At 49.3% G+C, this 25,907-nt stretch overlaps 1 protein-coding gene across 19 annotated transcripts; it reads right to left on the bottom strand.

Annotated features, from left to right (window-relative positions):
• Positions 1-25,233, bottom strand: ABCD4 (ATP binding cassette subfamily D member 4). 19 transcript variants are annotated; one of them, XM_073800247.1, is made up of 19 exons: positions 25,060-25,230; positions 22,562-22,710; positions 22,275-22,402; positions 20,971-21,110; positions 19,601-19,717; positions 19,117-19,242; positions 18,408-18,458; positions 16,752-16,846; positions 16,400-16,521; positions 16,200-16,291; positions 15,933-16,022; positions 14,166-14,374; positions 13,935-14,026; positions 13,444-13,480; positions 13,009-13,058; positions 12,535-12,587; positions 12,139-12,215; positions 11,375-11,490; positions 1-123 (listed from the first exon to the last, which is right to left on the bottom strand). In XM_073800247.1, exons 1-19 carry the CDS (start codon positions 25,095-25,097, stop codon positions 82-84), a joined length of 1,824 nt encoding a protein of 607 aa, XP_073656348.1. In that variant the 5' UTR covers positions 25,098-25,230; the 3' UTR covers positions 1-81. The 19 variants fall into 19 exon arrangements, 18 of the variants coding, with proteins under 18 accessions (XP_073656348.1, XP_073656350.1, XP_073656349.1 ...); XM_073800248.1 differs by lacking the exon at positions 1-123 and adding an exon at positions 1,223-1,472 and having other exon boundaries at positions 25,060-25,229; XM_033850856.2 differs by lacking the exon at positions 1-123 and adding an exon at positions 10,229-11,211 and having other exon boundaries at positions 25,060-25,227.
• Positions 25,234-25,907: the final 674 nt, after the last annotated feature.

Raw genomic sequence — 25,907 nt, 5'->3', positions numbered from 1 at the left:
TAGTTGAGAGAAATGTTTTATTCAGAACTTTACTGAGGACTATAGACCAGGAGACAGCCTCTCAGATAGCTGTGGAACTCTTCAAACGAAGTAAGGAAAGAGCCAGGATATAAAGGTGTTTTGCTTAAAAGAAAAAAGAAAAAAAATGTAGTCAAACGTCAAGATTACTTCCAATCTCATAAAACAGACATCTCAGGTTAATGATTTTAGTGACTTTCTATGTATGGGAAGATGCAAGAGCCTGTGCTCATTGAAATTATTCCTTTGATATGCATCTTAACTATCGAGGGCCAGTATCTTATTTTGCTCCATCCTGAATTCTCTCAGGGTGCACTGTCGGGGTCAGCTGCAGTGGTGAATAGCTTGATGGTGGGTAATATTTGTTGTTTACTGAAATGGCAGACAACATTCTTTGTCCACGTAATCATTCCAATAATGTCCTTTATAAGTGGTGGATCCAGTCCAGAACCACACTTTTTTTTTGGCTGCATCGGCATGTGGGATCTTTTCATTGCCGTGCGTGGGCTCCAGAGCTCGCAGGCTCAATAGTTGCAGCACGAGGGCTTAGTTGCCCTGTGGCATGTGGGATCTTAGTTCCCCAACCAGGGATCGAACTGTCCCTTGCATTGGAAGGCAGATTCTTAATGACTGGACCACCAGGGAAGTCCCCAGAACCACACATTGGATTTAGTTGCTAAATCTCTGTAGTGTCTTCAATTGGGAACAGCCCTCAGTCTTTCCTGGCCTTGCTTGACCTTGATATTTTTGAAGATTTCAGGATAGTTTCTTTATAGAATGTCCTTAATTTGAGTTTTTCTGGTATTTCCTCATGATTAGGTTGTATAACCTGAATTTAATCATAAGGAAATATCAGACATAGACGCACCAAAGCCCCATCCCAGCTCTGCTTGTGCCCCCGCCCCCTTCACCTGAGAGCGGGGCGTGGGGGTCCCAGAACAGGAGGTGTGGTGGGCAACCTGCTTACGAGTCTGCCTTGAACCTTAGTTGTGCGTGCTCAGCGGCACATGGGACTAGGGCAGGTTTCTCCCCTGCCCTTCAGGTATCCAGTGTCATTGGGAAGATGTGACCACACGCTGTGTACAGAGAGTAAGGCAGCACCTCAGCACACAAGCTACAGGTTGAGGTGCCATGAGTGCCCTGGGAGTGTTTCCTGAAAACTGGGTTCGGTAGGTGTCAAATCAAAACGCACAACCAAGCCAAAGCACAGGAGAAGGAAGGGTTTATTACTTGCAGCAAGTAAGAACACCAGGGAATCCTTCCCAAAGCAGTGTCTCCTAAAACAGCAAAACTGGGGAAATTTCAAGCTAAGGGTACATGCATATTCATGAAAAGCCTTGGGTGGTCGACAGAGTCCGAGCTTTAGTTGAAGTCAGGAGGGTCAGAAAAGGTCAACATCATTCCTCAGGTTCCAGTTGATCTGGTGGTTGAGAACTTCAGGCTAATCTTTACTACTGAAATAGAACCGGGAGTCTTTACAACTGATATGTTATCTTTGCTATTGTTACTTTTCTTGCCTGATAACAGTCATTTGTTTCTGCATTAAAAAAAATATTTTTATTGAAGTATAGTTGATTTACAATGTTGTGTTAGTTTCAGGTGTACAGCAAAGTGATTCAGTTTAATATCTGTCCATCTCTATCTATAACTATCATCTATTATCTATCTATCTATCTAATCTATCTATCTCTTCCTTTTCAGATTCCTTTCCATTGTAGGTTATTAAATGTCTCTGCATTCTTTTGTTTCCTGACGATTATTAATTACTGAGACCTGCTCAAGGGCAGGCATAGTGGTCAGGCTTAGATCACAGGATGGCTTAGGCCAAAAATGGCTTCTCTTATGTCAAGAAAGCCATGCCTGCTTCTTTCTCCAGGGACCCCCCTACCCTATCTGGTTACAGGAAGACTGGGGCAAGAGGACAGACTCCACGTGTTTTCTCATCCATTAGATATCTATGGAGCCCCTACTATGTGCCAACTCTGTGTAATGAACAGAGCAGACACAACCCCTCCCTGCCCTCGTGGAGTTAACATTCCAGTGGGCGGGGGCCAGGGAAGACAGACAGAGAAGTATGTCAGGCTTTCCTGAAGAAGGGGAGAGGTGGTCAATCATTTACTGAGAGCACCCTATGACCGAGGCTCTTTGCTAGCTCCCTGCTTGGTGACAGGGCCTGCTATTGCCAGGATGGCCAGAGCGGGGCTGGGGATGGGATGGGGCAGGTCTTTGGAAGGGCAGGGCCAGGTGTAGGAACCCAGATCCCTGCAAAGGTGCCGTTGGAGGCAGTGTGGAAGGAAAGGCCAGGGCTCTGACTCTGCTACCTGCCCTCCTACCTGAGTTCCATCCCCTTCATCTTAGGCACCTGGCTGGACAGTATTCAGAGGATTCCTGTCAGCCTCTAGACTTGCCCTGCATGAAGCAGCTGGTGGCCTTTGTGTATCATCTCAACCCGGCCAACTCGGACCTGGAGTGCTGTGCCCAACTTGTCCAGAGCCAGCTCCAGTGCCAGCTGTAACACCAAATCCACAGCTAGAGATGGCTCTGGCACCAGCTCCAGCTGTAGACGTATAGCCAGAGCCAACTATAGAGCTAGAACAAGCTCCAATACCAGCTCTAGAGCTAGAGTCAGCTGCAATGTCAGCTCCAAAGCTAGAGCCTGCACCAGCTCCAGGACAAGAATCGGCCCTAGCACCCGTCCTAGTTCTAGCTCCAGAGCTAAAAACAGCTGTGGCACCTACCCCAACACCAGCTCTAGAGCTAGAGCCAGTGCCAGCTCCAGAGCAAGACGCATTACCAGCTCTAGCACCTGCCCCCAACTAGAGCCATATTGAGTGTCAGCTCCAGAGCTAGAGCATCTCCTGCATCAGAGCCAGAGCCAGAACCAGCTCTAGGACTAGAGCCAGCTCCAGAGCTATAGCCAGTACCAGCACTAGCTCTAGCACAAGGTCCAGAGACAGAGCCAATGATAGAGCCATTGGCATGTCCAGAGCCAGCGCCAGCTCCAGCCCCAGCTCTAATAGCAAAGCCAGAGCTAGGGCCAGCTATAGGGCCAGAGCTAGTTCAGAGGTACAGCCAATTCCTAGACCAGCTCTCACACCAGTTGTGGGGCCACATCCAGCTGTAGCTCCAGCTCCAGCACCAGTGTCAGTTACAGATGTAGAGCCAGTGCTGGCTGCCAGCTCTAACACCAGAGCCAAAGCTAGAACCAGCTCTAAGGTCCCCATTAGCTAATTGAGCATATTTAAGACAGTTGATTTAAAGCCTTTGTCTAGAAAGTCCAATGTTTGGGCATCCTCAGGGAAGGTTTCTGTCCATTTTTTCCCCTTTGAATGGACCACAATCCTGTTTCTTTGTATGATTTTTGTTGTTGTTGTTGAAAACTGAACATTTGAATATTATAATATGGTAACTCTGGAAATCAGTTTCTCTCCCTTCCCCAGAGTTTACTGTTTTTGATTATCGCAAACTGCAGTCATCTGTTTGATAACTTTCCCAAACTATTTTTGTAAAGACTGTCATCCTTGTCATGTGCGTTCATTTGAAGTCTCTGTTCAACTAGCATTTTCACAGCGATTTCCTTGAATACCAGGAGCTAAAAGGAAACAAACACCCCATCTCTTCCAGTCTTTACAGACTGCTCTTTTCCGGCCACTCCTTTAGCACTTAGCCAGGCAGTTTAAAACTCTGCCTTAGCCTTTATTTCCCGCTTGAACCAAGCCCAGTGACCTGCCCGAGGTGAAAGCTTAGGGTCTTCTCAGGTCTTTTCCAAACATGCATCCTGTCCTAGCCATGCATGTGGCTTTCTAAATTCTCTAGTACACAGGGTCACTTTAGAATACCCCAATTTCCCAAAGAGACTCCCCAGTATTTCTTCCCAGGCTTTAGGTGGTCCTATTGTATGTCTTAAGCATAATCTTTGCTTCAGGTGGCTGCAGGATTTTGTTCACCTTACAAAGGTTGTTTGTTTTTTGTTTTTGTTTTTTGGTGTTTGGGGGTTTTTTTGGCCATGCCACACAGCATGTGGGATCTTAGTTCCCTGACCAGGGACAGAACCCACGCCCCCTGCAGCGGAAGCACGGAATCTTAACAACTGGACTGCCAGTGAGTCCCCCACCTTACAAAGTTTTTGAGCAATGCCTACTATTTTTCTGCCCTGAGTGAGTTCCAAGTCAGGCAAGACAGAGAAGAGCACCTGTCAGTCTTTCTAGCCCCTGATAGGTTAGAACAAACAGTAATTTGTGAATAAGGTCTGCTCTGCGTTCTCTGGAACCAGGGACTGGGGTCCCATACTGAGAACATGGGCTGCTTTCTTCAAGACTGCCACCAAGCTGGTGAAGAGACGAGGCAAGGCAAGTAAAAACACCACACAGCTTTCCTACCTACCATATGGAAGTTGTCTTGATGCAGTCTTCGCTATAAATCTATGACTGTTGTCCAGTTCAGACAAAGTTGGTTCTGCCAGTTTCTGCTTGTTTTTCAACGTTCCTTTTGAGGGATGGGTGTTTGGAACTGCCTGCTTCGCTATTTTGCTCTCTCCTGCTAGTGTCCTTTGATGCACAAAAGTTTTAATTTGATGAAGTCCGATGTATCCATTTTTCTTGTCGCTTGTGCTTTTGGCATCATATTTAAGAAACCATTGTCAAATTCAAGAAGTTCTGCCCTATGTTTTCTTCTAAGAGTGGTTTAGTTTAGCTATAAAATTTAGTTCTTTGATCCATTTTTAGTCAATTTTTGTATCTGGTGTGTGAGGTAAGGGTCCACTTGCATTCTTTTGCATATGGATTTCAAGTTTTCCAGCACTATTTGTTGAAGACACTATCCCCACTGAATGGTCCTGGCACCCTTGACAAAAATCATTTGACTTAGATATATGGGTTTATTTCTGGAATCTCAATTCTATTCCACAGAACTTTATGTTAGTCTATTTTTATGCTAGTACTACTACACTGTTTTGATTACTGACTTTGAAGTAAATTTTGAAATCTGGAAGTGTGAGTCCTTCACCTTTGTTCTTCTTTTTCAAGACTGTTTTGCCTATTTGTGATCCCTTGTAATTCCATACAAATTATAGGATCAGGTTTTCAATTTCTGCAAAAAAAAAAAAAAAAAGCCATTGGAATTTTGATAGGGGTTACATTTAATCTGTGAACCAGTATTTCGTTAGGAAATACTGCCATTTTATCAACATTAAGTCTTCCAGTGACTTCCCTGGTGGTCCAGTGGTAAAGAATCTGCTTTCCAATGCAGGGGACGTGGGTTCGATCTGTGGTCTGGGGAACTAAGACTAAGACCCCACATGCCGTGGGGCAACTAAGCCCACACGCCACAACTACTGAGCTCACGCACCTCAATAAGAGAGCCCGCGTGCTGTAAACTACACAGCCCATGCGCTCTGGAGCCCAAGCACCACAACTGGAGAGAAAAAAAGAAAAAAACCCTGCACACCACAACTAGAGAGAAACCTGCACACGGACATAGCCAAATAAATAAATAAAATATTAAAAAAATAAATACATAAATAAAGAAGTCTGCAAAATATCTAAAATAAAGTTTTCCAATCCATGAACATGGGATGTCTATTTATTTAGGTCTTTAATTTCTTTCAGCAATGTTTTGTATTTTCAGAGTATAAGTCTTTCACTGCCTGGGTGAATTTTATTCTTTCTGATGTTATTGTAAATATTGATAGAATTGTTTTCTTAATTCCTTTTTGCTTTGTCTATTGCTAGTATATAGAAATACAATTGATTTTTGCATGTATCCTGCACCTTTGTTGACTTTGTTATACTTTGTGTTTTTTGTCTTTTTTCTTTAGGATTTTCTAGATATATGATCATGTCTTCTGCAAATAGTTTTATTTCCTCCTTTCCAATTTTGATGCCTTTTCTTTTTCTTGACTAACTGCTCTGGCCAGAACCTCCAGTACAATGTTGAATAAAATTTGTAAAAGCAGTCATCCTTGTCTTGTTCCTGATCTTAGTGGGAAAGTTTTCAGTCTTTTACCGAGTATGATGTAGGATTTTTTTTTTTTAACATCTTTATTGGGGTATAATTGCTTTACAATGGTGTGTTAGTTTCTGCTTTATAACAAAGTGAATCAGTCATACATAAACATATGTTCCCATATGTCTTCCCTGTTGCGTCTCCCTCCCTCCCACCCTCCCCATCCCACCCCTCCAGGCTGTCACAAAGCACCGAGCCAATATCCCTGTGCCATGCGGCTGCTTCCCACTAGCTATCTACCTTACTGCGTTTGTTACTGTGTATATGCCCATGACTCTCTCTCGCCCTGTCACAGCTCACCCTTCCCCCTCCCCATAACCTCAAGTCCGTTCTCTAAGAGGTCTGCGTCTTTATTCCTGCTTTACCCCTAGGTTCTTCATGACATTTTTTTCTTAAATTCCATATATATGTGTTAGCATACGGTATTTGTCTTTTTCTTTCTGACTTACTTCACTCTGTATGACAGACTCTAGGTCTATCCACCTCATTACAAATAGCTCAATTTCGTTTCTTTTTATGGCTGAGTAATATTCCATTGTATATATGTGCCACATCTTCTTTATCCAATGATGTAGGATTTTTTATATGTCTTTTTAGAAAATTTCTTTTTAGAAAATTCCCTTTCCTTCTAGCCTGTTTATTGAGTGCTTTTATCATAAAAGGGGGTTGGATTTTATCAAATACTTTTTCTGCACCAATAGAGGTGATCATGTGGCTTCTCCCCTTCATTCTACTGTGGTGTTTTATGTTGATTTTCATATGAACTACCCTTGCATTCCTGGGCTAAATCTCACTTGATCATGATGTATAATGCTTTCAATATACTGCTGGATTTTGTCCACTAGTATTTTGTTGAGAATATTTACATCTATATTCATAAAGGGTATTTGTCTTCAGTTTTCTTGTGATGTCTTTATATGGCTTTGGTGCAGGGCAATGATGACCTAATAGAATGAGTTAGGAAGTGTTCCCTCTGCTTCTATTTTCTGGAATATTTTGAGAAGGATTGATATGAAACATTCTTTAAATGTTTGGTAGAATTCACTAGTGAAGCCACCTGGCCCTCAGATTATTGGGGAGGGAGGGAGGATTATTGGCTGGGAGGTTTTTGATTACTGATTCAATCACTGTTATAGAACCATTCAGATTTTGTTTCTCCTTGAGTCAGTCTTGGTAGTTTGTGCGCTTCCAGGAATGCATGGGAACAAGGCTCTCAGCTGGACCAGCTTGGCCCATCTCTGATGACAGAGGCCAATGGGCTCGAGGAGAGGGATGGGAGTGCAGCCTTGCAGGCCCAGTATTTTGGACTTTAATGCAGGGCACAGCTAATTTGCATTTTTAAGGTCCTTCAGGCTGCTTTGTGGAGGATGTGGGGGGTTGGGAGAAGCAGCAGGGAGACCAGGGACAAGGCTGCCACAGTTGTCTGGGTGGACTTGGTGGTGGCCTCGGGGGAGGGCAGAGGTGGGCTTCAGATATATTTTGGAAGCAGAACCCATGGGATGTAGTGATGGATTGGATATGGGGAAGGAGGTCCGGAGGGTCTCAGGTCTCTAGCCTGAGCTCAGGGTGGACAGTGGAAGTGTCATTCCCTGAGATGGGCAAGATGAATGCAGCAGGTGGGGACGGTTCAGAGGCTGAGGAGTTCTGTTTTGAACTTGAGATTCCTAAGCAAGTCATTTCAGGTCCTGGAGCTCAGACTCTTCAAGTGGGGTAAAAAGGAAAGAAAAGGAAGCATCTTCCTTGCAGCGTTCTTAAGAGAATGTGGCAGGAGCTGGGCTTCCCTTAAGCATGCAAGCTCTGTACAAATCTCTCCGCCAGTTCAAGACTGAGACTTGCCTTTGTTTCCCCCTTCACTCCCTCGTGGGCTGGCAGTTCTGGGCCTGGGGTCAGGGTCTGATAGCATGTTAGGTAAGTCTCTGCCCTGTCTTTGGATTTTCCCAGGGAAACCTTCCCCAGAGGCATCTGACCCTCAGAACCCTTAACTACTTACAGATGGGCAAATCCACTGGCCAGTTGTCCAGCCTCACCCTGCCAGAGGCTTGAGGACAGTGTTCCCCAGCACATGTCCCCTGCCTGATGCCTGTCCACACTTTACCCTACTTCCTGGTAGGACAGTCTCTGCAGCTCCCCAGTCCAGGGCTCCCTTTCAGCTGGCTTGTTCTCCAGGCACCAGTTCTCCTGACAACTCCCTGTGCCTCCAGGGGTTCCTTCCTGGCCCAGGGTTTAGCCCAGGGCCACCCATCATTCTGACACCTAGACAGGATGTCAGAAGGAAATAGCACCAACAAGACAATGTTTCTGGAAAGGCAGTCTTTACAGAGGGCAGCTGGCATTGCTCTTCTTTGGCTTCCTGGGAGACTGTCCTGGATGCAGAACACAGAGCACAGCTCCCTGTGGGCTGTGGCAGAACAGAGACTAGTTTGTTATTCTCCACCCCAGAATGACTGGGGTGGTACACAAGTTGATATGGTAGGTAAGCGGACACTTGATGGAGATAACAAAAGGTTGCTTTTCTGCCCTGTCCCATGGCTCCAGGACTCCTCAGAAGAGTGATGAGAGGGATATAAGGACAACATTTCTATGTATCATCCACGTGGGTCTGTGTAGATTCCTGGGTGGCAGAACAAGACTTAAGTTTGGGAAATTATTTGCCTCGCTTATTTTAAAACACTTAAAATGAACATTTTGGTCCTTGTCATCCACTGAGGACACATAACCTGACTTCTCCTCATGCAGGTTTGTATCGATTCACCTAAAACTCTCGAGTAGCCACCATCTCTGAGATGAATGATGGATAAGGGTACAGTCTGCCTCTAAGAACAGCCTTCTCTTGGCAGAGTTTCTGCAAGGGAGGACACTGAGTATTTGAGTATTAAGAACAGAAACAGCACTGGGAACATGTTTGAGGCAGAGGAAATGGCAAGTGCAAAGACTCTGAGTTAGGAACAAACTTGGTCTCTATAATAATCTGCAGCAGCAGCACTTGTGAAAAAGGCTTAGGAGTTGAAGGGGCTTGTGAGTCTGAAGCAAGTCAGTGAGGCAATGCTATCACCAAAAAGGCTGAGGGGAGCTTCAGCTATATTGATGAAAGTACAGAAATTAAGCCAGAGAGGGAGTCTTTCCATACCCGAACCCCACAATTTAAAACATGCCCAAGGGGTGGGAGTCAGGGGGATCCTGAGGGAGATACGTTTCCCCTTGGCCTAAGGAAGAGCTTTCCTCAGAGGGGTCTGAGGATGGGTGGCCCCCAATGCTAGAGGTGTCTGAACAGAGGCCAGAAGAGCACCTGGCAGGATATGGTTGGGAGATTCAAGTATGGGAAGGCTCGTGAAGCAGATGCCGACCTTGACGGTCCCTTTCAGCCCCATGAGAAGGGCTGCCACGAGGCTTCCCGATGCTGACATCCTGTAGGTCCCTAAGGACGCTTCACCGGAGACTGGACACACCATCAGACCTGGTCAGGTGCCCACCCCAGAGTTCTCTCAGCTCGGCACCTGGACACACTGCTTTAGCAACCGTATGGGGCAGAGCTGAGAATAGGCTTGAGGCCTCCATGCCAGCCACACCATGGAGGGAGGGGGTTAGACATGTTATCCAGGGCAACATCTCCCCAAGTCTGGAGCTCCAGCCCGCATCTAGGATCATTTTCAGTGGTATCAAGAGACATTAAAGAACCTCGTCTTAGAGAGAGAAAATCACTTCCCTTGCGGTTCCCATTCCATTTCCCCAAATCTATTAAGAAGATTCTCAGTTGGGTGCTAGTATGTCTAACTCCTCTGTAACACCCCTAACCTCCCTTTGTACAGAGAGCCAGCCTCAGGTGTAGAGTCTTTGCAGGTGCAGTACACAGCTGCCATTTCATAACATTATTTGTATTAATTTTTACAGTTACTTTCTATTTATATCAAGTGTAAACTTTCCTTTAAAAATGCATTTAGGGGGTTTCTCTGCTGACGCAGTGGTTAAGAATCTGCCTGCCAATGCAGGGGACATGGGCTCGAGCCCTGGTCCAGGGAAGATCCCACATACAACGGAGCACTAAACCCGTGAGCCACAACTACTGAAGCCCGCGTACCTAGAGCCCATGCTCCGCAACAAGAGAAGCCACTACAGTGAGACGCCCGCGCACCACAACGAAGAGTAGCCCCGGCTCACCACAACTAGAGAAAGCTCACGCACAGCAACGAAGACCCAACGCAGCCAAAAATAAATTAATTAATAAATTTATATTTAAAAAAATGCATTTAAGTAATGAATTAACTTAAAAATATTACGGGATTTATTTTCATCTGGGTTAAGAAAAGCTGAAGGGCCCTCGAGGTTAGTGGCTGAGGGACAACTGGCAATGGGTAAGTGGGAGATGCCAGTGAAGAACCTACGGGCAGAAGGTTCCAGCACAGTGGAGAGTGCTGCTCCCACCCCCCCAGGCTCTCAAAGACAAGCCCGGAGAGTCAATTAAGAAGATTATCTTAGGGACTTCCTTGGCGGTCCAGTGGTTAAGACTCCATGCTTTCACTGCAGGGGGCACGGGTTTGATCCCTGGTTGGGGAACTAAGATCTCACATCCTGCATGGATCCCGCATCCCGCATGGTGTGGCCAAAAAAAAAAAAAAAAAAAAAAAAAAAAGATCATCTTATGATGAAGAAGAAAGAAAAAAGGGGAAAGCTGCAAGTTTAAAAACGTTTATCTTTTCTTTTAAAAAAAGTTATAAAATTTAAATAGTTGATTAAAGTTAAAAATCTACTGTTGCAAAATTGATGTATTCTAAAAGATTCCTGGATCTCTTGACTCCAAGTCCGATACACTCTCCATTTTGACCCTGCATTTCTTATAGATCCCACACTTTCAGGTTTTCTTTAGAAAACACGATCTGAGGTCATATATGAAGTAATCAGCACGTCAAGTGTACGAAGTTCTGGCTGAGGCAGCAGGAGGCACCCTGGCAGGATGAGGGTCCTGCGGAGGGCCACACGTGGGCTGAGTCCACTGCTGCTGGTGCTACCCACACGGGACCTGTGAGGCAAACCTGGAGCTCCTTCCTTGCCCCATCAGCCTTCCTGGTCTCTCCTGGGGACTCGACCTCCTGGGCTTGGCTCTCCTGCCAGTGGCCAGCCTTAGCTTCATTCCCCTTTGATTCTGGTCAGCTCCCACCTTCCTTCTCCACAGAGTTTCAGAACCAAGGAGTGAAACTACAAGAGACCACCACCACGCGGAGATCAGGCTGCCCCGGCTGTGACAGATTCCCTGCCCTCTCTGCCATCCCCACTCTCCATTTTGAGGGGGCTCTGGCCCCGGCCAGGCCCAGCCTTGGCATTCTTTCTCCTCCTCAGGCCATCCTGCGGGCACAGGTACCTTCTCAAGGCTGCGCCGATGGCCCACGCTGACGAACGTCATGCCCAGCTGCTGGCCGATGCGGTAGAGCTCGCTCTCCACCTCCTCGGTCAGGGCACTGGTGGCTTCATCAAGCACTGAGGACAGAACTCAGTGGGAAGAGATGAAGTCCTGCCCCAGACCCACCTCTGCCGCTCCTCCAACCCACACCCACCTTCGCTGGGACCTGGTGGGAGGCTGAAAGCTGTTCTGGCTTACAGGGGCCCTGCCTTAGGGAGAGCGTGGGCCAGAGGAGCGGAGGGCTAGGCTCCATCTGGGAAGCCTTCTGTCAGCTGCAAGACAAAATCCCTCAGCTTCCTACCCTATCCCTAATCCACCAGCCACTGCCTAGGACCACTCAATCCAGGGAATCCTAGTTCCCCCAAGGATGTCAGTGCTTAGAAAAGTTCACACCTCTGCCAGGCACAGCAGAGGGATGCCCATTCACTGATGGCAGAGCCTGACGGCCATAACATGAGAAGCCCTCTCAAGGCTGGCTCCAGCTGCCGCACTGGCACAGAGGTTAAGAACTGGCAGTTCAACATATACCTGAGGATGCCAAGCACTGCTACCTCATGGGCAGAGCCCTGCCATCCTCTCCTGCAGGGACAGAGATACCTGGCCAGGCACAGGTGTGCTCTCCTACCCATACCAATGCCTCTCCAGGTGCACACGAACACACGCTGCTATACCTGTGAGCGCAAACGTTGCCTGGCTAGCATGTGTACCTACAGGGCGAACCTCACCTGCATACTTCGGCTGCAGGTAGAAGAGCCGGGCAAAGGAGAGCCTCTGCATCTCTCCTGGGGACAGAACATCATACCTGAGAAAGGGGAACGAGAGGCCCACTGGAGGAAGGAGGCTGTAGCTTGGCTTTTGCACAGAATGGTCTGGGCAGGAAGAGGCTCCCAGCGCAGACAGGCTGCCCCAGGACGGATGGATGTCACCCCCCTTTCCACCACAGCCCCGCTGCCTACACAAGGCAAGGCCAAAATTCTGTACCACGGACATGAACCAGGTCCCCAGCAGCCCAGCAAACCCCTAGAATTTGGGGTCAGAAGTCACTTCATCCCTTGCCCAGGCCTCTGGGACCCACTGTCTTTGGGGGAGCTGGCTCTGGAGCACCCCAACCTCCTTCTTACCAGTTCCAATCGACCTGCTGGTCCAGACCCTCTGTCCTTGCCACCAAGCTGGACTGTAACACACCCAGAGAAAACGATGTCCGTAAAAGGGCCCATCCCTGCTTCCTGCTATCCTGAGGACCTCCTCAGTCCCACCACACACACCCGAGACACAGCTACCCCTGGTCGCGTACCACAGTGGGGCTGGGGGAGCAGTCCGTCAGCCACACTGTTGAGACTTGCTGGAATGTGGTGACCAGAAAAAGCAGGCTGATGTAGTCTTATTATTGTTTTAAAATTTGCTAGAGAGTGGACGCTGCTTGTTGCCTGTACCTGGCCAACAGCTCCCACTGCCGATTTATACACCCATCACCCTGCCCAAGGCTCAGACTTCCAGTCCTGGGGCAGGGACAGTAGGGCCAACTCCGCTGGGCCTGCACCTGTGGTCAGTGCCACCAGGTGGGCTTGGACCTCAGGGTCCCTGCCCTCACTCACCAGGCCTGCCAACTCCAGGAACCTCATGATCCTCTCATCATCAGCAGAACCTGCAAAACACAGAAGCCTTCAAGAAGTCAGCTCCTCTGTGTAGCCAGAATAGATGGGGCACATCATGGCCGGGGGCCCCAGAATGTGGGCCAAGGCTCTGAAGCGACAGGTTACAGCACTTAATAAACACGGGAAGGACCCAGTGAAGGAAGTAATCCCTTCCTTTCCTCCAGTGGTGTCTCTCCACCGGAGGGGGAGACAGAACAAGATGAGGTCAGGGTACAGACCCCCGAATAGTAAACAGTCAAAGGAGGAGGTGGAGGGGACCCCACCTGAAACCAGCAGCCTGGCTGGGGCCTCTTCCAAAAGGTACAGGTGAGGCCATAGTCAGACAGAGAAGAGACGGTGGGATGGGAGGTTGCGTCCTCAAGAGGCTCAGCTCACCTGAGTCCGGGTAGATCTCCTTCAAGGGATATATCACCTGATAAAAGAAGAAACCACATGGGCCTAGGGCAAGGGTCAAGGAGAGGTGGGGCTGCACACAGCTATCCACCCTCAGAAACAGCCCCAGGAGCTGCCAGAGGCCAGGCTCCTCTCCACCCGAGGAGAGCAAGGAGCGTCCTGGCTGAGGGTCCGGTGGGAGAGGCGGGGCTGGCAGACAGCAGGGCAGGGCCCCCAGAATCCAAGCTGGTGTTCAACAAACACATGTGATATTTGGCTTACGGCCTCCACAGGTTAACCTGCTCCCAGAAGTTGCTCTGAGTACATGGCCTAATCCATAGAAGTGAATAAAAAGTCCTTAGAGCCAGGGAGTTCCTGGGCTTGGTTCATTTTATACCCCACCTGCTGTCCCATAGCTCTCCAGGGCTGAGACCTGTCCCACCACCAGGGTCCAGGTTGGGGGGAAGGGGTGGGAGGAGTGGGCCCCGGCTAACCTGCTCCCGAAGGGTCCCGTCAGTGAAGAATGGCTTTTGTGGCAGGAACAGCACCCCGTGGGGTCCAAAGTCCATCAGCATCTGCACTGAGCCTACAGAAAGCACCATTTTAAGATCTCCCAGAAAGGTAATTGCCCCTCACTCTGATTTCCCAACAAGAGGCTTGATTCTCACACACATACCCCCCCCTCAGGCCAAGGCTGGCTCAGAGCAGGGAAGGCTGGCTCTCACCCGCTGTGCTCGCCCAGAGGCCACCCAGAACCCGGAGCAAGGAGGTCTTGCCGGTGCCCGTGTTGCCTGTGATAAGCAAGCTCTGCCCCTCAGAGATCTTCAGGCTCAGATCCTTGATTAAGGGTTTGTTAGAGGAGGGGGCGGAGATGCAGACCCGCTCAAGAAGAAAAGCTGTATCTGTTCGCTCTGTTGCTGGCCATCCTGGAGTCCTAGGGTGCAAGAAGCGAAGAGATGTTGGGAAGATAAGCGGTGTCAGTAGTGCTGGGGGCAGGGGGGTAGTTCTTTCTCCTTGGGGGCATCGCCTCTGGACTGGAGGGTTGCCATGGGCTGAACTGTGGCCTCAAAAATCACATACTGAAGTCCCAACGCCTAGTACCTCAGAAGGTAACTGCATTTGGAGACAGGGTCTTTAAAGAGGTGATTACATTAAAACGAGGCCTTTAGGGTAGGGCCCCAATCCAGTATGACTGGTGTCCTTTTAAGAAGAGGGAGAGACACCAGGGGCGCACACGCATAGAGAAAAGGCCATGTAAGGACACTGTGAGAAAGCGGCCATCTGCAAGCCAAGGAGCAAGTCCTCAGGAGAAATCAACCCTGCTGACACCTTGATCTTGGACTTCTAACCTGTAGAACTATGAGAAAATAAACGTCTGCTCTTTAAGCCGCCCAGTTTATGGTACTCTGTCATGGCAGCCGTAGCAAACTGATAGAGATGGACTGGGTACCTGCTCTGCGGCAGGCTGGGCAAAGTCCTGCCCATGACAGATCTTAATCAGTCTTATCAGCCATGAACCACAGCTATTATCCCCACTGGGCAGATGAGGAAACTGAGTCAGGTGGCTGAGTAACCTGCTCAGGGGCACAGAGCTGCATCTGTCCAATTCTAATGTTTGCGGCATTACATGCATTTTCACGGCATCACCGTGTGACTGATATAAGAATGGGAGTGGAAATACTAACACAGTTTTGGAGTTTCTGGCTCTCCACGGATGCCCATCTCCCCCACAGAAAAGCATCTCCCGTTCCCCACAGTCCCTGCACCACCAGCCCCCCGCCCCCTCCACCTCTGGGCTCAGAGCTGCATGAAGCTTTAATTCTGAACAGAGGCAACAGTTAAGGCATTAGCTCCTAAGAAGACAGTTGAGTGTAGACCCTGAAATTCAGCCTGTTTCCATTTTTGAAAGTTTACTTACTCTGTGGCCTCCAACCAAACACTTTCTATGAACTATGATATCTAATCCCCACAACAACCCTAAGACGAAGGTTCCATTAACGTCTTCTTTATAGAGACGAAGAAACTGAGACACAGAGCAGTTAAGTAGTTTGCTCAAGAAAAGTGAGGACATGAACAAATCCTTGGTGCACAGAAAGGTCAGAAACATCACGGAGCCTGCAAAGATACAATAAAGACACCTCTGGGCCTGAGTGGGGACAAAGAATAGACATGCCCCAAGGAAGGGGACTGGCGGCAGGGCTCAGCGAGGAGGAGGGAATAAAGGAAGAGGAGGGATACAATTCAGATTTTTGTTTTGTTAACTCAGGCCCAGGCTGATTGTACTTTGTTTCCATCAGCTGGGGGATGGTGTAAATAAACACAGATGCCAGAACAGCAACATTGATGGTGAACATTTACAACGTGCCTGGCATAAGACAGAGCTCAGTTGCTCTGCCTAACTCTGCTGCCCAGCTGGGAATGGGCTGGGCTCCAGGGTGCTTCCAGCGCCTGCATTCTCCACCACCAGGCTGCACCGCCAGCCCAGTGCTCACCTGGCCAAGTCCCACTCGCTCTCGTCCAGGATCTCCCCATCCCGTGACTTCAGGGTCATGTCCAGCAGGGTCTCCTGAAGTTCCCCGATCCTGGGCGAGAAGTGAAAACCTGAGGAGGGTCTGGGCGCCCAGGTGAAGGCGTTACTCCTTTTTCTCTCTCATGCCCACTAGTATATGGTGAGCTTTTCTGCTCCTGTTTTCACTCTGCTACTTCTCCCTGAGGTACACGCTTTGCTCAGGACCTAGAGGGGCCGGACACAGCCTCACCTGTGTGTGTAGCCTGCCACATCGGAGAGCGTGGTGGAGAGATCGATGAGCCGGGTGAAGCAGCTGATGAGGTACATGCATACAAAGGCGTTCTGGACAGGACAGAGGGCAGCGCGCGCGGGCCTTGACTCCAAGGCCCTGGGTGCTGGGCCAAAGGGCAGGGGGGATGGCATGAGGGGGTCCCCAGAAGGGATTCTCACCTTGCTGACCAGGGTGCTGAGCTCTGTGGGGCTCAGGTCTCTGTAGACGCCACTGAAAATGGGGATTGAGATCACGACGTAACTCAGGATGCTGCCCAGATAGTCAAACATGTTGACGCCGACTGCGGAAGACAGAAAGACCTAGGGTGAGAGACCTGGGAAGCAATCCTGCGCTCCGAGGGGAACGGGAAGCCAAGCATGGTCAAGCTATTCTGGGGATCCTCACTCTCCTGAGGTCACTCCTGGCAAAGGCAAACTGATCAGTGCAGAGAGGGAGGAGGGAGTTGTGGGGAGGGAAGCAGGCTCCCCCCCACCACGGTGGTTCCTGCCTCCCGGGGCTCCCTGCACCTACTGTACAGCCAGAGCTCCTTGGACATCAGCTCCCTCTGGGTCTGAAGGAGTCTCTGCAGCCTGCGGTCTGTCCTCATGTGCTCCACGTGCCCAGCTCTGATGAGAAAGGCCGGGATGTCCACGGGGCCTGGAGAGCCTGAGCCCCCCTCCTCACACTCCCCTTTAGCGACCAAGCCCACCCAAGGGATCTTCCCCTCAGACCCTTTCGGCCACCAGCAGCCAGCCATTGCTTCATTCACTCAACATGGTATTGTCTGCGGAAAGACCATGAACTCTAGACTGGGCAGACCGGATTCAAATCTGGTCTGGCTCTGGCTCTGGCCAGTTACTAGCCGGGTAACACTGACAGGTTATTAAGCCTCTGAGTCTCAGTTTGCTCACCTATACAATGGAGCTTATAATACCTACGTAATAGGCTAGAGTGAGAATTTCTGAATGTAAAGCGCCAAGCACATGAGGGGCTCCCAATAAAAAAGAGCTGCTATTATTAAACAAATATACACGCAGCAGTCACTAGGCGGCAGGCTTGGTGTTAGGTAGCCAGTGAAACAGTTTTGGACAAAAGAGCCCCTGTCCTCGAGGAGCTCCCAGTTCGGGGGGCAGGCAGACGCGCTGCATTCTTCAGCTGGAACATGGAAAGTGTTACGTAAGCCGTGTGTCTTCAGGGCTATGGAAGCAAATAGGCGTGACCCCTAAGGGAGTCTGGAAAGGCGCCCAGGAGGAGGTGACTTGGAGCTTCAAGGATGGGCAGAAATTCTCCAGGCAGAAAGGTTGGGGGAGGACAGAGGAAACGTTTCAGATTTTGCATGAAGGACAGAGAGGCTGCAGGAAAACACACTCGGAGCTCCAAGCATCAACCTGCTTTCCCCAGGGCCCAAAGCTTCATGAGCAGTGACTGCAGAATCCAAAAAAAACCTAGTGCAGGCCCAGCCCTACCTGGCCCCCACGACCTGCCCCACTCATAGGTCCCCGGTATCCTTGGTGCCCCCAAGTGGTGGCAGCTACAAACTGCAGCAGAGACGGACAGAAGAGCAAAGTCCCAGGGCTATTAGATCCAGGTGATCCAAGGAGTAACTCCTACTCCTTAAACACAAACCTCTGGGCCCTTACTGTCAATCCAAATACTGAATCCAGAGTACTCATAGGAGGCAGAGTGCAGGGACCTACCCTGGCCCCGGGGGAAGGAATGGGGTTTCACAATGCTGCTGTCAGGAGACCACTTTGCTCCACTAGGACAGTGTCTGTGGCGAGCAGGTCTTCTGAGCTGAGAGGCTCCATTCCCTCCCACACTACAGAGACAACCGATCAGCCTTGGATGTCAGGCACTGGCAGAAAGCCATTTTACAGACAGAAAAGCAGAGGCAGAGGCAATGCCTCAGTCATTAGTAAGATGATGAAGCATTCACTCATTTCATTCTTAGAACAAATTTAGGCCCCATGCTAGGCCACGAAAAGGAAGAACCAGTTTCAGAAGCAAATCCATGGACCTAAGGATGAGGCAGACGAGGACAGTGAGAGATAAGGGGAGAGGGTCACAGCCAAGTGTGAGGACGCCTGGCCCCTGGCCTTGGTGATGGTGGGAGGGTTGTCTACTTCTCCACCATCTCCACTGTCAGCTCTGACAAGGCAGAAGGGGAACCGTCCCCACTAGACTCACCTGAAAAAAGCAGCAGGCTCAGCATTCACCCGGATCTGCATGTGCTTGAACCTGGGAAGACCAAAGGCAAATGAGTGCTGACAGTGGGCAGGACTGGCCCGTCTCCTTTCAGAGTCCTGGATCGAGAAGACCTCCAAGCAAAGAGGAGCCTGGCTCCACTCCAAGACTGTGGCTGCCTCAGCCCGACCCTTCCCTGGCCTGTCACAGGGTGGAAATTCCAGGCCCGGGAGGGATGGCAGGAGACCTGCAGACGCGGCAGCCCCCTGCCTCTCCAAAGAGGACAGGTGCAGGCCTGCCACAGCTCCTCTTCTTCCCAGGCCCGGGTCTGAAGGAGGAGGCCAAGAAGCACAGAGTAGGGGCTGGACCCATCGGCTGACCAGAATAAGGGTGGCTGGAACAGAAGCATGTGAGAAGGCCAAGGGGTGATGGTGATGGTGATGATGATGATGATGATGATGATGATGGTGGCCAACCAGTCACCGTTCTCAGTGCTTCTCATGTATGATCTCATTAATCCTCTTACGATTCTGTCAGCACCATCCCCATTTTACAGATGGGAAAACTGAAATTGAGAGAGGTTAAAGACCCCGCCCAAGACCATACGGCTAGTGACTGGCCTAACTGGGATTTAAACTTAGGCAGCCTTTCTCCAGATCCCATTCCCTAACCATTATGCCTGGCCCAGAAACCTCAAGCAAGGGAGACACACCTGAAATCCCCCTCCAGCTTCTCCTGCTGCACCAGTTTTGCCACAATGGGACCCATCAACATCTTGTTCACCACGGTTCCCAGAATGAAATATCCAAAGATGCTCACAGGCCCGAGCCAGCCGGTGCTGAAAGGCAGAGAGAGGGAGGGTGTGGGGAGCAACATATCCCCACAGGCCTCTGCTCTGACTCCTGCCCCCTTTTGGGCAGCCCCCTGTCCCATCTCAGAGCCCTGTGCGGCTTCTGCTCCTGTGCGGGGGCATCTGGTACCTTGACACTGACACACCACAGGGCCACAGGGAGGGCAGGGGCCCAAGCATGCAAGACAGGAAGACTTCCTGGGGTGCAGGTGGGACGGAGGGAAGACCAGCGTCTCGTGGACCCTGACCAGGGAGAGCTGACTCCCGCCCAATGTGTGAGTGAGGGACTCTGGGGAACCACCAGGCAGGGGAGGAGGAAGGGCTCTGGCAGGAAGAGAGCCTTCACCTCTGGAAGCACTGATAGGTGTAGTAGATGAGGGTGAAGGGGGAGACGATCAGCTTGCTGGCCACGCTGCTGAGCTGCCGGCAGAACCGCTCCACGTCCTGGCTGATGCGCTGGTCCCTGGAGCCAATGACACAGAGTGACTAGGCCCAGGGAGCTGGGCTTGAGGGTTGAGAGAGCTAAGGCACTTCCAGGCTACCTCTTATTCTGACCTTGCCTTTCAGTGCTGTCAGCAATGACCCCGTGGGAAGGTGGACCCAGACAAGGGCTCGTTTCCTAGAGGCAACGAGACCCATAGGACTTTCGAACAGGGTTCTGAAGAGCTGCTTCCTATGGTGCCTCAGTCTACCCCTCAGAAAAAATGGCAACTGAAAGGTCCAGCACACAAGGGTTCTGAGCCAGCTTTGAGCAGAGCCAAAGAAAAACCCGAGGGTAGAGGGTCCGAGTTTCCGGATGATCAGGAAAGCTACATCATTTACCTCACTCCTCCCAACCTCTCTCTCACGAGCCTGAGCCTGCCCCCATTTCGCTATCTGGCTGTGGAAGTTTTGTACAGGTTGAGCCATAGAGAAGAGGCCTAGGGACTTCCTTGGTGGTCCAGTGGTTAAGACTCTGTTCTCCCAATGCAGGGGGAACGGGTTTGATCCCTGGTTGGGAGCTAAGATCCCACATGCCTGGTGCGGCCAAGGGAAAAAAAAAATGTGGAGAAGAGGCCTAGAAGAGAAGATTAAGAAGCAGCAGCAGCCTCCCAAGAGTCTTTGCTGCAAAGCCCCACTTGAGCTGAGGAGAGGTTGCATCAGGCAACAAAGTGCTTGGGATGGTGCGAAGCGGGGAGGGAATGAGGGTGAAGAGAGACCCCACGTGTCCCATCCCACCACCAAGGCCACAACGACTCCTATTCCCAGTGAGACGTGAGCTTTGGCAAGTCACTTGCATTCTCTGGGCTTCAGCTGCCTCACCTGTAAGGGAACCTGGGGCTTAGTGAACCTAAGAGAGGTGATAGAATGGTGACTGGAATCCCAGACTGAGTCCTAGGCAGCAGTAGTTTTTTACTGCTGAAAACTGGAGCGCTGCTCTTCCAGCTTTTTCTAGCAAGGACACTGTCTTCAGAGGGTGCCTTATCTGGAAGCCCAGGATGTGAAGTGGACAAAAGGGAGCTGCTCTTGGCCTCTTCCTTTTAGCTCCCTGACCTCAGCCCTGCAGCCTCTCCAGGGTCCTCTGCAGGGCACCCTTCCCCCTCGGCTCTGGGCAGCAACATTTGCAGATAATGGTGGATGACCTCATGGGGTCTGCCGCAGGGGGTCTCCAGGGCTGTGTCAGCCCAGGTGGACGAACCAAGCAGAGGGTAGCAAGGACTGAGGGGGGGTGCCTACGGGTTATCGATGTCATCCCGCAGCACGTTGAGGGTGTAGTACACGCGGCCCCGGAAGTAGAGGCGGTGGAGGTGCTCGGTGAGGTCCTTCCTCCAGCTCACATACAGCAGGTTGCAGGTGAACTGGTCAAAGCTCTTCAGCTGTGCAGCGGGGGAGACAAGGGGAAGGGAGAGATGCAAGTCTCTTTCTACCAAGTCTCAGCTCCAAGCTCAGGCTGGCGGAAAGCCTCTGCTGACCAGTCCCAGCCCATTCGGCTGTCCACTCAGCACTTGAGCCTGTTAGAGCGTCAGGTCATGGGATTCATCCCTTCCTCATTCACTCATGTGTTTACTGACTGCACCAAATATTGAAGGGCTTCCCAAAGGCAAGGCCTTCTAGCCTCCTCTGCGGGGTATTGTCTTACATCTCCAGAGCACATGAGCTTCTGGAGACTGGGAACAATATCTTCTATTCCACTTATGTTCTTACTTTTCTGTCCCCCAAAACTTGGCACAGGGTTTGAATCCATAGGTGCCTCCTGACCGAAGACCCATCAAAAGTGCCAAAGTGTGATGAGAAGTGGCTTCCCCGAGAAAACAGGTAGTGCAGCCTGACAGAGAGCATTAGGCTCGAGTCCTAAAAGAGCCCTGACGCTCATCATTCCGTTTATGGCGCCCCTGTACACTAAGCACGAGGGACGTAACAACGAGCTCACAGTCTAGTGAGGGCACAGACAATCACATGGGTGTAAGGACTGTTAGAGCAGAGCTGAACTCAAAGGATCAGGAGTCAAAGGGGCAGAGTTTGGTGGAGGAAACATGAAGGACAAGTTGAGGAGGACTTGAAGGAGGTGACAGCGGAGGGAATTGTGAAAACTGAGCAGGTGTTAAGCAAGTGAAAAAGGGGTGGGGGAAGGAGGCCATTTTGCAAGAGAGCAGCAGGTGCAAAGGCTGGGAGATGTGACAAGTGCCAGGCTCAGGCACAGCCCCGGCCCCCCCAGAGGACAGCAGCAGCTCTGGCTGCTGAGCCCGGTTTTCAAGTGCTCTGAACTCCCTGAAGCAAGAGTTCTGGGAATGGAAGGGACAAGGATCATTTCCACCAAATGCTGGATTAAACCAGAATCCTGTGGCCAAGCCTAGGAGCTCGTAACACTCTGGGAATTGGTCCCATGTGGGCCAACAGCAAGATCAATGCCCTGCCTAGAGTTTTGACCCCATGTTCCCAGAAGAGGGAGGGAACACACATCCACAGCTCGGTTCCTGCTTCCTGGTGGCTAAGTCCACTGGGCGCTGGAGAGGAAGAGAGACACAGGCAGACGACCTTACCATGGAGTTGAGGACGATGAGCACAACAGCCAGGAACGTCAGGGTCTTAAACCCATTTAAATCTTTGTTTCCTAGGACCCCAAAGTACTGACTGGGAATCAAGCCAACCCGGTAGATCACCAGTTGTTCTGGGGGGAAGGAGAGGAGTCAGGAATCAGTGATGAGGGGTGAGAAAAGACAGAGGGAGGCTTCCTCTCAAGTCCTTGCCTCATCAACACCCCACAGAAGGAAAAGGACCTCAAACCAGGGCTGTCCTCCCCCCCACCGGCCTGGGCTCATTCACTCACCCAGTAGGGCCACACACAAAAGAGTCAGGAACATCAAGGCATTCTGTGATGACCAAGAGGGAAACAAAACCTTCTGTATCTGCAGGAACCGCTCGAAGAATTGCAGATCTAACCTGGGCCTGAAGAAGAGAAGCAGGAGAAGCAGAGTCCTAAAAGGACAACGGAGCCTTAGAGAGCAGTTACCGAGCTTATCTACAGCTGTTGGTGGGCAGGGCGCAGGCCATGCAGAAAGAACGGTTTACGAATGCTGAAGATGGTAGGAGGGAAACAGACCAGGGGATAAAAAGGAATTTAAGTTGATAAATGCTATGAAAAGTTATTTACTAAAAATCTATAGCTAAATTAATAAAGAAACTTTAGCCACATCCTCTTTTTTGGTCACAAACAAGACAAGGAAACCCACTACATCAAGGATTTTAAGATCCTGGCTAAAGCAATAAAGAAAATAAAAGAAATGAGGTAAAAGGAATGAAAGAAGAGATTAAATTGTCATTATTTTCAGATGATGTGATCATTTACATAGGAAACACAGCAAAGCTATAGACAAAATGTTAGTGGGACTTCCCTGGTGGTCCAGTGGCTAAGACTCCACGCTCCCAACGCTGGGGGCCTGGGTTCAATTCCTGGTCGGGGAACTAGATCCCACAGGCATGCCGCAACTAAAGACCCCGCACGCTGCAATAAGGAACCCGCACACAGCAATGAAGATCCTGCATGCCTCAACTAAGACCCAGCACAGCCAAAATAAATATTATTTTTTAAATAGACAAAACGTTAGAAATAAAAGGAGTCCAGCAATGTTGCTAGATACAGGGTTAACACACAAGTATCAATAACCAACAATAACCAACTAGCAAATATAAAGAAAATAAGATGTCATTTACAGAAGAAAAGCACAGAAAAACCATAAAATATCCAGAAATCAACTTTATAAAAGAATGTATAAGACATTTTGGAGGAAAACCCGAAAACTCTATTATAGGATGTGAAAGAAGACTTAAATAGAAAGACTTCATTTCTAATAGAAGTCTGTAACTGCAATGCAATACCAGTCAAAACCAGGAGTTCTTTAAGGAACTGTATATGGAAATATAAAGGTCCATGAATAGGTCAGGACAACTGTGAGGAACAGGAAAGGAGGAGGAAGAAACCCACCTAAACCATCAGGTTATTAAGACATATCATATTACAGGGTTGGAGTAATAACAAAGTGTGGTATGAATACAGGAACAAAAAGACCATGGAACAGAAAGGCCAAAAAGAAGAAAATTCACCTATGTTTACGTGGGCACATAATAGAGATCATATCACAAGAAAGGGCATATTAAACACACACTATATGCCAAACCCACACTACGTGCCCAGTACTGTTCCACACATTTTACGTGTATTAATTCATTTAATAATCACAACCCTAAAGATGAGGAACTGAGGGTAAAAAGGTTAAGTAACTTGCCTTGTCACCCACCTGGTAAGTGGCAGCCTTAGGGTTTGAACACAGGCAGCCTGGCTCTGTGCTCTTAACTATGCTATACAGCTTCTCTAATTTTTAATTATTAATTAATTTGTCATTAATTGAAGACGGTAGAGGAAAATTTAGGTCATTACCTCAAACTATGTATAAAAATAAACTTTAAAAACTCCAAATGGGTTAAAAATCTACATGTGAAAAGTAACATTACTTAGTTAATAGAATGTAGAAATATCTTAATGAAAATATAATGGAAGGTATTTCTCAAATAAGACCCCCAAACCACAAACTATAATGCAGGAAAACTAACAGATTTAACTTAGAATTAAGTATTTTTGTTCAACATAGTGCCACAGATTAAAAGACTTGGAGAAGTTACTTGCAGAGTGGAAAATAAACAAGGTAATAAAATCTAGTCCATATAAGTAATGACTGCATCAGGAAGACAGGAAATCCATAGAAAGTGGGAAAAGGATATAAATAAGGGGAAACCCAAATGCTTAACAGAGGAAAATTAACACAATGGGACACCACCTTACACTAATCAGGTCGATAAACATTAGAAAACCAAACAATACCAAACATTGGGCGGCGGGGTGGGGTGTCGGTCCTTAAGAAGAAACAGGAACCTTTAAGCAATGCAGTTGAGAAGTTGGGTGTGACCATTCCAGAGAACAAATTTAGCAGAATTAAGTGACCTAGCATCCTACCCTGGGATGGATACTCCAAAGATCACCCATATCCACAAAGGAGGCAAGTGGTACTTAAAAACTGGAAGCAATCTAATTGTCCGTCACTAGGGTAATGTATACGTAAACTGGGGTCTAACGCACTTAGGTAGCACCATGCAGCACTCAGAAGTGAAAACTAGATTATTATACCATGGATGATCTCAAAAACACCATGTTGAGTAAAAAGTTAAAAAAAAAATCACAGTATGTTATGAGGGCGGAAGGTGCTCCTTCCCCACACAGCCCCGAGTAGGACGCCCCGAGGCCCGGTCCTCCTCCCCAGCCGCCGTACTCACCGGGCGCTAGCCCGGGGCGCGGGCCCCCGGACCGCCATGACCCGGAATCCGACCGACGCGGGAGCCCGGTAGCCCCCGGGTCCGCTCAGGGTAGAGTCCGAAGAACTCGCTGCCGCCGAAGAGGGGAGGGGCCCCGGCACCCGGCTACCACAGAGACGGGCGGATAGAGAGGAAGGCGCAGGGAGACGCAGCCGCTCCCGGAAGCGACCGACTTCTCGAAAAGAATCACAGTGCTGAGTCTGTTGACCCGGCGCCTAGAGCGCCCCCTCCTGGATATGGGAAGTTTCCCCTTTGGCAAGAAGTAGCCGAGAATGTGACTGAAGTATTTTAAACTCTGAATATAGATGTTTCATACATTCTCCCAAAGAAGCCAGAGTGATCTTTTAACAACATGTCAGGCTTCCAATTTCAGTTAGAATAAAATCCAAACGTTTCCATGGCACAAGTGATCCGGCCCTCTCCCCTTGGTCTTCATTGAACAGGCCACTCTATTTTGGCCTCAGGGTCTTTGCCTGGATCAGTCTTCTCCCTAGCCTAGAGCTTTCAGTGGCTGGCACATTCTCATCATTAGTTCAAATGGCAGCTGCTCACCCAACCTAGACCATGCTGTCCTTGCCCCATCATTCACTGTTGCATTATACTTTTATTTTCTTCATAATATTTATCACTGTCTGAAATCATCTTGTTTCGTTGCTTATTGTTTGTCTTCCTTTATAGCAATAAGTTTCATTGAGCAGGGACTCTGTCTTGCTCATTGTTGTATTCCCAACATCAAACACTGCTAGTACATAGTAAGTGCTTAATAAATATGCTAAATGTTGAATGAATGAAATGCTTATCAAGTGGCT

This window comes from Tursiops truncatus, chromosome 2 (assembly GCF_011762595.2).
Source record: "Tursiops truncatus isolate mTurTru1 chromosome 2, mTurTru1.mat.Y, whole genome shotgun sequence".
NCBI lineage: Eukaryota > Metazoa > Chordata > Mammalia > Artiodactyla > Delphinidae > Tursiops > Tursiops truncatus.
The sequence above is the reverse complement of the archived record's forward strand: the minus strand, read 5'-3'. Positions and strand labels throughout refer to the sequence as shown.